We start from the raw sequence: 12,939 nt of genomic DNA, 5'->3' as shown, positions 1-12,939 counted from the left end.
CAGATGGAGTGGTCTCTGTTCTCAAACAGGGCACAGACACAGAAATCAAAATCAAAAAGCAGTCACGGGCATTCAGCCTTGGATCTTCAGGTAAGCGTTCTCCAAGGCGGCCTTCACGACACACGACAGCGCAGAGTCACTGAGCAGAAACTGATAGCCAAGTTCCGCACACATGAGGACGGTCTAAACCGGGATGTTGGATTTATGTCACATTATCAGTAACCCCCACAGCTTGCCTCCTGGACTTGCACAATTTCACAAGCTGTACTGTCTGGAGACAATACACATCTCTTTAACCTGTGTTGAATGTTCCCTCCAACCACATTGTCTGTACATTTAAGACCTGGCTGGCTGTAGAGATTTGCATTCTAATCAGTATTCTGTAATTTGATTTCTGTGTCTGTGCCCTGTTTGAGAACAGAGACCACTCCATCTGACGAAGGAGCATTGCTCCGAAAGCTTATGGTATTTGCTACCAAATAAACCTGTTGGACTTTAACCTGGTGTTGTGAGACTTCTTACTGTGCTTACCCCAGTCCAACGCCGGCATCTCCACATCATGACTCTCCTTTGAGCCAGGGTTGATCCCCTGGCTTGGTGGTAAAGGTAGAGTGGGTGATATGCCAATCTATGAGGTTGCAGATTGTGGTCAAGTACAATTCTGCTGCTGCTGGTGGCCCTTAGCATCTCATGGATGCCCAGTCTTGAGTTGCCAAATCAATTTGGAGTCTATCGCATTTAGTACGGTGGTAATACCACATGCCATGATGGTTATGAAGGTAGGACTTTGTCTCCACAAGGACTGTCACTCCTATCAATGCTGTCATGGACAGATGCATCTGCAGCTGGTAGGTTAGTGAGGATGAGGTCAAGTATGTTTTTCCCTCTTGTCGGTTCCCTCGCCACCTGCCGCAGGTCCAGTCTAGCAGCAATGTCCATTAGGACCAGCTCAGTCAGTGGTGGTGCCACAGAGCCACTCTTGGTGATGGACATTGACATCCCCCACATTCTGCATCCTTTCCACCTTCGGTGCTTCCTCCCAAGTGGTGTCAACATGGAGGCGTACTGACTCATCAGCTGAGCGGGGCTGGTATGTGGGAATCAGCAGAAGGTTTCCTTGCCCACATTTTACCTGATACCATGACCCTTCATAGGGTCCAGGATCGATGTCGAGGATTCGCAGGGAGGAGTGAGTTGGGAATCCAACACCGCATCTCATTGGCAGCTTTCAGAGTCCACCTGGCTTCCAGGTTCTAACTGGTTGACCAACTGCAACATTATTGAGACACTTGGCAGTCTGAAACAACTGTATCCCACTGTGCCGCAACCACCTCTGCCGGGTCTGTCCTGCCGGTGAGACAGGACATACAAGGATGGTGATCCTGGTCTCTGGCACATTATCTGTAAGGAATGATTCCATGGGTATGAGTATGTCTGGTTGTTGCTTGACTAGTCTGTGAGACAGTTCTCCCAATTTTGGCACAAACCCCCTGATGTTAGTAAGGAGAACTTTGCAGGGGCGACAGATGTTTGAATCAGAATTTCACCATCTGCCAATGGTGGGATTTGAACCTGGGTCCCCTTGAGTCTCTGGCTTAATAGTTCAGCAATAATACCACTATACCACCACCTGCCCCATCCAGAAATACCTGGGTTGGTAATCCTATAATGAGCCAGCATTGGAGGAAAACGTAAAATTATTGGCTTCGTTATGCGTATAAAAAAATACAGCATCTCATTGGCAGCTTTCAGAGTCCACCTGGCTTACAGGTTCTAACTGGTTGATCAACTGCAACATTATTGAAACACTTGGCAGTCTGAAACAATTCTGTTCCACCATGGCACAGTGATTAGCATTGCTGCCTCCCAGCTCCGGGGACCTGGGTTCAATTACGACTAGACATTCTCCCTGTGTTTGCGTGGGCTTCCTCCGGGTGCTCAGGTTTCCTCCCACAGTCCAAACGTGCAGGTTAGGTGGTTTGGCCATGCTAAATTGCCTCATAGTGTCCAAAGATGTGTAGGTTAGATGGATTAGCCATGAGAAATGTGTGGGGTTACAAGGATAGAGCGGGGGAGAGGAACTGGGTACAATATGCTGACAAAGAGTCAGTGCAGACTTGATGGGCCAAATGGCCTCTTCTGCACTGTAGAGATTCTATGAATTCTCAAGTTGAAATATTGCAACCCTGTTGAAAGCCAATCTTTCTACAGAAGAATGTAGAATAAGTAATCACTCAAGCAATGATTCTACCTGGATCTCTGTATATAATTCATTAAGATCTGAATGTGTAACTTGTGTAGGTGTCAAAGGGACACGCACAATATGAAATGTTACTGACAAACACAACTTTATCAGTATGGAAAATGAGAGTTTGTGTGGTATGATGTATGTATATTTGAACCTTACACTTTCTAGCTACTGTGGCCATTCTGCACCCTTTGACCTCCCTTCCTGTCAAATTTTGTTTCTTCAGAGAAGTTTACACGCATCACAGCGAAGTTTAAAGTTTATTTATTAGTGTCACAAGTAAGCTTACATTAACACTGCAATGAAGTTACTGTGAAAATCCCCGAGTCGCCACACTCCGACACCTGAGGACACAACTTCAGGCTAAAAGGACGATCCTTTAAAACAGAGATGAGGAGGAATTTCTTCAGCCAGAGAGTGGTGAATCTGTGGAACTCTTTGCCGCAGAAGGCTGTGGAGGCCGGGTCATTGAGTGTGTTTAAGATAGATACAGGGGAAAAGGCAGGAGTGTGGTCTTGAGAAAAATATCAGCCATGATTGAATGGTGGAACAGACTCGATGGGCCGAGTGGCCTAATTCTGCTCCTATGTCTTGTGGTCTGTTCAGGTACACTGAGGGAGAATTTAGCAAGGCCAATGCACCTAACCAACACGTCTTTCAGGCTGTGGGAGGAAACTGGAGCACCCGGAGGAAACCCACGCAGACACAGGGAGAACGTACAAACTCTGCACAGTCATCCAAGCTGGGAATTGAACGCGGAACCTGGCGCTGTGAGGCAGCAGTGCTAACCACTGTGCCCCCTTTCTAGTGTGTGGAGGGAAAGCAACCAACATCCTTCCACCGTACTAACATTGCCTGTTTCTTTGTATCTAGTACCTAACCACAGTAATACCTTATGAGAAAAAGACTACACCACCAACAGTCGATGATCTTCAAATACTGACTACAAGTGAGTTATTTAAAATAAACCCCGCTTCACTTTTCACTCAAATGTTTTTTTGATGTGATTGGCACTTTGTTACGATCGGGTGAGGTGACCGTTTGTCAGTGCTGATGAAACATCATTTCTAACCGAATTTGACTTTTGGCCGCTCTCCACATTTTCCTGCCCTGGCCACGACTTTGCTGGCGGGATTGGAAAACCCTGGCCATTAACACTGTTTCCTCCACAGGTGCTGCCTGACCTGCTGAATACGTCCAGCATTGTAGTCATTGTTTTTGTGACACTTTATGCTTCTTGGGAGCTGGGCGTTATGTCCAAAGTTAGATTGGAGTAACATTCTGCCCTAATGGTCTCCCTTAATCCAGTCGAAGGTGAGCCCACCACATTGCCAGTGTGCTAATTCCACTGCTGAATGACATTCTCAGTGGCAACTTGGTTCAGATTGGCCAACAGTTCCAGTTGGACACTCAAAGTCCCCTTTGGTGACTCGCTGCCGTGCATTATGATTACATCATAATCATCATATATTTTTAAAAATTGGCCAGAAAGCATTTTTGCTTTTGTAGAGAGGCCGTGTCTGCGATCATGGGTAAATGCTGTGGTCTTCGTACAGCCAGAAAGTTTAAAGTTTATTTATTAGTGTCACAAGTAGGCTTATGTTAACACTGCGATGAAGTTACTGTGAAAATTCCCCTAGTCGCCACACTCCGGCGCCTGTTTGGGTACTGAGGGAGAGTTTAGCATGGCCAATGCATCTAACCAGCACGTCTTTCGGACTGTGGGAGGAAACCCACGCAGACACGGGGAGAACGTGCAGACTCTGCACAGATGGTGACCCAAGTTGGGAATCGAATCTGGATCTCCAGCACTGTGAGGCAACAGTACTAACCACTACTGTGCCACCGCCCTGTGCTGTAAACTTGGGCTTATCAGAAATGGCGTACGAGGCAATATAAGAAAGCCTGCTTGGCAAATGCCCTAAAGGCCAAGCCACTTGAACATAGAACATAGAAAAGTTACAGCACAAACAGGCCCTTCGGCCAACAAGTTGCGCCGAACATGTCCCTACCTATTAGGCTTACCTATAACCCTCTATCTTACTAACTTCCATGAACTTATCCAAAAGTCTCTTAAAAGACCCTATTGAATCCGCCTCCACCACCACTACCGGCAGCCGATTCCACGCACCCACCACCCTCTGAGTGAAAAACTTACCCCTAACATCTCCTCTGTGCCTACTCCCCAGCACCCTAAACCTGTGACCTCTTGTGGCAACCATTTCAGCCCTGGGTAAAAGCCTCTGAGAATCCACTCTATTTGGTGGTGCCTTCCACGCCAAAGGAATAAATGGTCTTGGAAAAATTTAGTGTTGAGTCCTCAGAAAGTGTCCGGCTTATAAAGAATGTCTGGTGGGGCGGGGTGGGGGAGGCAGGGGTGGGGGAGGCAGGGGGTGGGTGCTGTGTATAGTAGTGGGAGGCATGAAGAAAAGAGTGGGGGGACACGAGAGACAAGCGTGCCGAGAGAGAGAGACACCAAACAAGCAGAAAGAGTGCAGGTAACAGACGTTTTATGTGGAAAAGACTGGCAATACTGCGATATCCTCAAGGAAAGATAATGGGCAGGAATTTCCGACTGCGCGCACCCCTAGACCGGAAATTCCCACCCAAGGTCAGTGGATTTTTAAATGGTCTTGCCGAATTTTCTGTTCCGCCTGCAGCGATTCCCGTGGCAGGCAGGACAGGAAAATTCCACCCAATGTAACTGTAACCTTTATTCAAAATAAATACAGATCTAAACATCAGGGAAATTTATAATCCAGAGATTACACTTTGGTTTTGTAACTTATGTCAATGGATAATCAAGAGATAAGAGCCCAGTTGATAAAGAATGGCAAGAAAATCACGGCTTTGTTCCAAATGATGGCTGCTTGAATTTCATTGAAGAAAACGATGAAGTTTTAGTCGCTGGTTTCGGTTGGAAGGGTTCGGGCTGTTTGTTGGTGATATTCCTGGTGTTCATTTCAAGGTGGTGGAATTAGCCAACGTATCTCGATTGGCCCCATACAAAGGCAAGAAGGAGAGACCAGGATCTTAAACTTTTCAGTATATTAACCAAGATGGAAAACAAAACATTTTAAGATAGATGTTTGGCAAAGCTGAAAAAAACAGTACCATCATGTCACCCAATACAGCACTTTGGACCCAGCCGCAGGAGTGAGAGTTTATTGCCAGTAGACCTAAGAGTCAATTAAAGAGTCACAACTAGTTGTGTAATGCCGCAATCGCCTTACTAGAGAGAGGAACAATGTGGTAACAGTATCTCTTATCTCCTCATTATCCATTGACAGAAGTTACAAAACCAAAGTGTAATCTCTGGATTATAAATTTCCCTGATGTTTAGATCTGTATTTATTTTGAATAAAGGTTACAGTTACATTGGGTGGAATTTTCCTGTCCTGCCTGCCACGGGAATCGTTGCGGGCGAGACAGAAAATTCGGCGAGACCATTTAAAAATCCGTTGACCTTGGGTGGGAATTTCCGGTCTATACACTCTCCACTCCTGCCAAACCCCCCCCCAGACATTTATTTCTTTTGGTGCTTTATCTTCTTTCTATTTTTCCACATTTTGCACTTTGATTCCCTTTATTTGTGAATGGCCACCCGGATGTTGGTGCCCGCTCTAACCATCCAGTAAGAGTCGCAATATACAATCTAAAGAAATTATTGTCCGCTCTGATTTTTCACCAATGCATCCATCTGCCTGCTTCCTCCACACGAACGTGGGGTGATATTATCAACTCCCCTCTGATAATTCCCCTCAAATTGGGGAGAAAGCAGTCCAGCGATTGAGCCTATCCTTTGACCTTGCCTCGAGGCTTTTAGCGTCAGTGCTCCGGTCCTGCCTTGTCACCCTGCCCTCCTCTTGTTCGGTGAGGTGCACAGCAAGTTGCCGAAGAGTGATTCGTGAGAAGAACCTTCCACGGGCTGTAGCACATCCTAGCATCTCCGTGCTGGAACATGAACTGATCACGGTGACAGGCCGCGTGCTACATACAAAGAAATACCAGGCTGATCTCCGGGATGGCGGGCTGATGTATGAGGAGAGATCGAGTAGATTAGGATCGTTTTCGCTGGAGTTCAGCCGAATGAGGGGGGATCTAATAAAGACTCATAAAATTCTAACAGGGGTAGACAGGGTATATGCAGGAAGGATGTTCCTGATGGTGGGGGAGTCCAGAACCAAGGCACTTGGCATGCTTGGTTTCATCAGTCAGAACATTGAATACAGGAGTTGGGACATCTTGTTGAAGTTGTACAAGACATTGGTAAGGCCACACTTGGAATACTGTGTGCAATTCTGGTCACCCTATTATAGAAAGGATATTATTAAACTAGAAAGAGTGCAGAAAAGATTTACTAGGGTGCTACCGGGACTTGATGGATTGAGTTATAAGGAGAGGCTGAATAGACAGGGACTTTTTTCTCTGGAGCGTAGGAGGCTGAGGGGTGACCTCATAGAGGTCTATAAAATAATGAGGGGCATAGACAAGGTAGATAGTCAATATCTTTTCCCAAAAGTAGGGGAGTCTAAAACTAGAGGGCATAGGTTTAAGGTGAGAGTGGAGAGATACAAAAGTGTCCAGAGGGGCAATTTTTTCACACAGAGGGTGGTGTCTGGAACAAGCTGCCAGAGGCACTGGTAGAGGCGGGTACAATTTTATCTTTTAAAAAGCATTTAGATAGTTACATGGGTATGATGAGTATAGAGGGATATGGGCCAAATGCGGGCAATTGGGATTAGCTTAGGGGTTTAAAAAAAATAAGGGCGGCATGGACAAGTTGGGCTGAAGGGTCTGTTTCCATGCTGTAAACCTCTATGACTCTAACCAGGGGACACGGTCTGAGGATTCGGGGTAGACCATTTAGGACGGAAATGAGGAGAGATTTCTTCACCCAAAGAGTGGCGAGCCTGTGGAATTCATTACCACAGGAAGTAGTTGATGCCAAAACATTGAATGTATTCAAGAGGCGGCTGGATATAGCACTGGGGGCGAATGGGATCAAAGTTTAATGGGAAAAAGGTGGGATTCGGCTATTGAGTTGGACGATCAGCCATGATTGTGATGAATGGCGGAGCAGGGCCGAATGGCCTCCGCCTGCTCCTATCTTCTATGTTTTTATGTTTCTAAGACTCATACGCATGGCTGGATTAATGCTGGGTTACAGAATGTGCCAAGTGTTTAATGGTCATTGTTCCTCACTGCGCGTCAATTGAAGACTCATTTTCCACCATTGGCTGCTTCCAAGTGCACATTCCTTCTGTATTTATGCTGGGAACGCAGCTACAAAGCACCCAAAAAAACTAATTCCCTCCACCTATAATTACTTTTTATTTGGTAACTTGTCTCCAGACATAAGGGCCTGTACTGTGCTGTATTGTTCTATACTGAGGATGAATAATGCAGCACTGCGCAGCAACATCATGAAGATACTCGGAGGAATATTTTTATGATTTTATCATTTTTGATCACATTCTTCAGGAGCACGTATGCCTTGTCCCTGTTCAGCAACCAGAGTAATCCTCCCAAAAATGCTGGCCAGAAGCTGATTTCATTCAGTGAGTAAGCTGTAATGAGTCTCTAAGTGGCACCAACCATTCAAGTGTTTTTCAAAAGAAATTCTTTTGGGTTCCTTAATCCTGACTGGAGATACTGACATCATACTTCCAGACCTCCATCTGCAAGCTCATTGCTTTAATTCACTCTACAGATAATGGCTTTGGCCAATGTTAACCATATGTCCAGTGAGCAAGAGGGAGATGATGTTCAGAGAATCGTAGAATCCCTACAGTGCAGGAGGAGGCCATTCAGCCCATCGAGCCTGCACCGACAACAATCCCACCCAGGCTCTATCCTCGTAGCCCCCATGTATTTACCCTACTAGTCCCCCTGACACTAAGTGGCAATTTACCATGACCAATCAACCTAACCCGCACTTTGGACTTTGGGAGTAAACCGGAGCACCCGGAGGAAACCCACGCAGACACGGGGAGAATTTGCAAATTCCACACAGACAGTGACCCAAGCCGGGAATCGAACCCGGGTCTTTGGTGCTGTGAGGCAGCAGTGCTAACCACTGTGCTGCCTGTGGCGCCCAGTTGTTAGCTGGCTTGGTGCAACCCATTGACAGGGTTCAGTGATGAGCCCCTCTGTGCTCCCAACCTAATGCCCTCTTTAGTTGACCACTTTATAGATGAGGGTACAAGTGACAAGCAATTATCTTTTAATCATTTCCATTAAGGACGGGATCTGCTTTGTGGTGGCGGTTACCCTCACCGGGGTGCACCATCGGGGGGGGCTACCGGAAGATCCAGCTGGTGTGAATGGCTGGAAAATTCCAGTCTATGAATTTGCTTTCTTGCAGCATTTTTAAGTATTGCATTTTACTGGGACTGGGAGTCAGACTCAGGGGGGGCTTAATTTGATTCCAGCACAGGTTGAGGGTTTGAGACAAAGCAGGAGAACGGCTGCAGAGGTCAATGAGAGTTGAACGTCAGTCAGAGAGGCCGTAAGGATGGTTACTATGGGACAACATATTATCATACCAGTGCAGTACTGATGCTCTTCTGAGAGTCCCAGTGTGACAGGTTTCTGGATTGGAAGAGAGGGAGCTGTGCTCTGTGCCGATGTCCAGCCTGACCTCGGAATGGTTGATGTTGAGAAAAGTCAAAAACTGGATCTTTGCTCACGAGAAGAGAAGGGCCTGCCTTTACTCACAGGCGTTGGTGGAAGTGTGTGAAAGACATTTGCAAGAATGGTACATGGGATGAGGGTCTTCACTTATGTGGAGAGACTGGGATAAAGACACAAAATGGTGGAAATACTCACCAGGGTCTTGGTGACATCTGTGGATAGAGTTAATGTTTCAGGCATCAGCAGAGAAGTCAGGGTGGCGGGATCCTGATGGGAAGACCATCTGAGATACTTTACGGGGTCCTCACGTCCTGCCTGTCGGTGGAGGGATATAAAATTCTGCCTCAGGGGTGGGGGAGAGCACAGAATTAACAATGGAGCCCAAAGTACCAATGGTACAAAGAAAATGTGGTGGGCATGTAAACCAAAATGTTCAGTGCTAGCAGCCACTAATCAAATGATTGTTCTCCCCCCACCCCCCCCCCCCACCCCTCCCACCCCCCCCCACCCCGCCCCTCCCCCCCCCGCCTCAGTTCTTCTGGCTATGAAGGAGGACAGTGAGAAGGTTCCAGTTTTACTGACAGACTACATTTTAAAAGGTAAGAAAAGCTTTTTAAAAATTATATAAAGCATATAAAATGCTCCCTTTGCCCTCTGTCTCTCCTTCCCTACACCGTTCCAAATCGGGCAGGAAAATGGCTTTCTCCACTTTGCCACCACAAAGTGCCCAAAATGAAACCTGGGAAGGTGCCCATCTGTGGCTCTGTGGAGCGGGAGATTCAGTCGAAGAAGGATCATTGGTGTTGTCTGATGTCCGGTCAGTTTGATGTGCAGCGCTCCGGGTTACTGATACATCACTGGGATGTGGTTAGGAGTTGATTTAGCTGCATAAACCGCACAGTTTGGGATTGTTTATATTTTTTCCCTCTTATTACCTTTATTGCCCAGTATTGGTTCAGTGAATCCCTGTTAGAGCCATAGATCCCCTATGGTACAGGAGGAGGCCATTAAGTGTGTTCTGACTGATCTCTCAAAGTGCATCTTAAAACCACCCCCCCCCCCCCCAACCACCCCATTACCCCCCCTGCACATTAACCATGGCTAATCCACCTAACTTGCACATCTTTTGGACACTAAAGGGCAATTTAGCAAGGCCAATCCATTAAACTGAACGTTTTTGGACTGTGGGAGGAAACTGGAGCATTGGGAGGAAACCTTCGCAGACACGGGGAGAACGTGCAAACTCCACACAGACGAACACCCAAAGCCGGAATTGAACCCGGGTTCCTGGCACTGTGAGGCAGCAGTGCTAACCACTGTGCCACCATGCCACCTCTTGATCCTCAGACGTGGTGATTAAGAATTTGTTTTTTCTCCAGTTAGTAACCTCAGTAAATAACCTGGAGAACGGAAAGCATAAAAGCTGCATTGAGATGAGAAATTAGCATTGTGTCGATCTGTTCTTATGAAATACATTTGCTGGAGTAGGGTTACTTAATATCTTCTTAAATGCCACAGACCTAGCCATAGTTTTGGTTGTAGGTCACAGTCGGAATGCTCTTATATGACACAGCGGAGCCCCCCCCCCCCGCCACCCCCCCGTACCATCACCTCCTGATTTCAACCCTGCTCCTGCCAAACAGAGACCAGGCATTCCCCCAACGCAAGCGAAACATCACTGGCCTAAAAAACTACTGCTTTTGTAATGCGGCCCACTCACTTGTTCGGTAGAAAGTGGATTAATCCTTCTTCCTAATTACCTTCTTTTAGAGCTTCAAAAGGAAGAACGTGCATTTATATAGCACCCTTCACAACCTCAGGACCTGAAGACTGCAAATTGACAAGGAAGTCAAAGGTTATGGGGCACAGGCAGCAAACTGGGGTTAAGGTCACCATCAGATCAGCCAAGATCTAATTGGATGGCAGGTTGGGCTTGGGAGGGCCGAGCGGGCTACTCCTGCTCTTATTTCTCCTTATGTATTTATGTTGTCTTTTTCTCTTCACATACCTGTAGAAATTTTGACTGTCAGTTTTATGTTCCCAGCAAGCTTACTCTCATAATCCATTTTCCCCTCAATCAATCCCTTGGTCCTCCTTGCTGTGTGTCATGTGGTGTCTGCCTTCATGTCTCCATCCTGTTTTGACATGTATCTTTTCCTTTCCAGTTTTGTGCCCAACTTAAATCCTGGCAATGTCCCCTTGGAAAGCCAGGATTGACCGGGCTGCTGGATTCCCGCTTGCAGACTGCATCCCAAGGCCTAAATAATTTTCCAACTGCTAACTATGTGAAACCATCTCCATCAACTTGAAGAATGGAAATGAGCAAATGAAAGGAATGTGTTTTCTTTAAACTTCGGGAAAGGTTTTGTAAATAACATATTTTTAAGGATCAACTGATATTGGGGTTGGTGTCAATAAGCCAATTGTGGGAAGCATCCACAAACAGCATGGAAACTAACAGGAAGAATCTAGCTGTACTTAATCTGTCTCGTCTTAATCAGTGGGCATGTTCTGTGCTGGGGTGCTGGGAATTAAAGCCTGTATAATAATCCAATCCTGGATTTGGGGATTTCCAGTAAGTATTGCTGCTATTCCATCCATTCCGAGTTAACTCCGCTTCCACGATGGATCACGCAGCTCTTTCCTCACCGGTTGAAGGGTCAAAAGATGTGGCGGCCTCGCTAAATTCGGAGGGCTGCCATGTTATTGCAATGTGTTGTAGACTTAAAACGATGAATAGTGAGGAATCCTCTCTGAAATCTCTTGAGGCTGACCGTGTTTCAGGGAGCAGATGCTGCAGAGACTGAGGGGGTCAAGAGGGCAAATAACAATATTACCCAGGGCAGACCTGACAGCTTCCAGTTAATTACCACCAAGTGTCAAGTTGATTCCCACAAATGTTCATTCTTCAACAGATATTTAATAAGATAAATGGAATTATTCACGATAGTCCATGTGCTGAAGTCACCAAGGGCCAATCTCTCTCACTGTGCCAGCTGTTCTCTGTCGGATATCCACTCCATTGGAATGGGAACAAGAGTTCATATCTGGGGTGAGATGCATTTTAGCATCATTTCTAATTTCAGGGTGGTATACCCAGTCATGGTTGCTCCTTGAGTGTTGGTGTATTTTAAAACAAACCCAAACTCACAACCTGACCTGAGTGGAGCAGTCAGCAGTGAAGGGATTTGGCAAAAGTCCAGTCCGGGCATCTCCCTGGTCAATGACAGTGTTAACAATTTCCTTGCTACATGATCAAAGCACAGTTCGAACATGCTGCTGTCGGCAGCTTTCTCTATTATACCATGCCACGCAGGCACTAAACCTGACTGCTTACCATTTAGAGTTTGCTCTCTCACCTCATAAAGGCATCTGTCCGCACTTTCCTCTGTTAAATACTCTGTGATTGTCATCTCTATAGAGTGTCCTTTCTATATAAAATGCCATGTCTATAACGTACCCTCTCTAACACCCCTTTTGTAATAAGCATACTCAGCAGGTTTGGCAGCAGCTGCGGATCGAGAAGCAGGGATAACGTTTTGCGTCCAATACGACTCTTGTGGTGACCTTTTTGTGAAGTTCCCATCTTGTAGCTTGCCCTCTCTAATATTCCTTTACTCGACAGCGTGTTTTTTTCTTTGTAGGCATCCTCTCTGAGATGGCCTATCTCTTTCGTAGCCTATCTCTGTGAGATGCCCTCTCTCTCATTCTCTCTCTCTCTTTCACACTCTCTTTCTAGCGCTCTCTATCATGCGCTCTCTTTCTTGCTCTCTTGCTCACTCTCTCTCTTGCTCTCTCTCTTTCTCTCTCTCTTTCTATTTCTCTCTCTCTCCAGTGACTTTTAAGGGGCGTCTTGACAAGTACATGAGGGATATGGTCCCTGGAAGGGTAGGGAGTTTTAGTTAAGTTGGGCAGCATGGTCGGTGCAGGCTTGGAGGGCCAAAGCGCTTGTTCCTGTGCTGTAATTTTCTTTGTTCTTTCTCTCTTCCTCTCTCTTTCCCCCCCCCCTCTCCCCCCCTCTCTCTCTCCCCCCCCTCTCTCTCCCCCCCTCTCTC

At 46.5% G+C, this 12,939-nt stretch overlaps 1 protein-coding gene and 1 pseudogene across 1 annotated transcript in view; both read left to right on the top strand.

Moving 5' to 3' along the window:
• The window catches only part of fez1 (fasciculation and elongation protein zeta 1 (zygin I)), a 93,211-nt gene extending 81,904 nt beyond the window's left edge, over positions 1 to 11,307 (top strand). The window contains exons 7-9 of the mRNA XM_078206134.1: positions 3,122 to 3,197; positions 9,418 to 9,483; positions 11,050 to 11,307. Of these exons, the coding sequence (XP_078062260.1) occupies positions 3,122 to 3,197; positions 9,418 to 9,483; positions 11,050 to 11,066 (159 nt within the window). The 3' untranslated portion in view covers positions 11,067 to 11,307. The remainder of the gene's footprint in view (positions 1 to 3,121; positions 3,198 to 9,417; positions 9,484 to 11,049) is intronic.
• On the top strand, positions 3,777 to 5,285 carry LOC144488115 (small ribosomal subunit protein uS12-like; annotated as a pseudogene).
• Positions 11,308 to 12,939: the final 1,632 nt, after the last annotated feature.

The sequence above is a fragment of the Mustelus asterias genome, unplaced genomic scaffold (assembly GCF_964213995.1).
Source record: "Mustelus asterias unplaced genomic scaffold, sMusAst1.hap1.1 HAP1_SCAFFOLD_1298, whole genome shotgun sequence".
Classification (NCBI taxonomy): domain Eukaryota; kingdom Metazoa; phylum Chordata; class Chondrichthyes; order Carcharhiniformes; family Triakidae; genus Mustelus; species Mustelus asterias.
The sequence above is the reverse complement of the archived record's forward strand: the minus strand, read 5'-3'. Positions and strand labels throughout refer to the sequence as shown.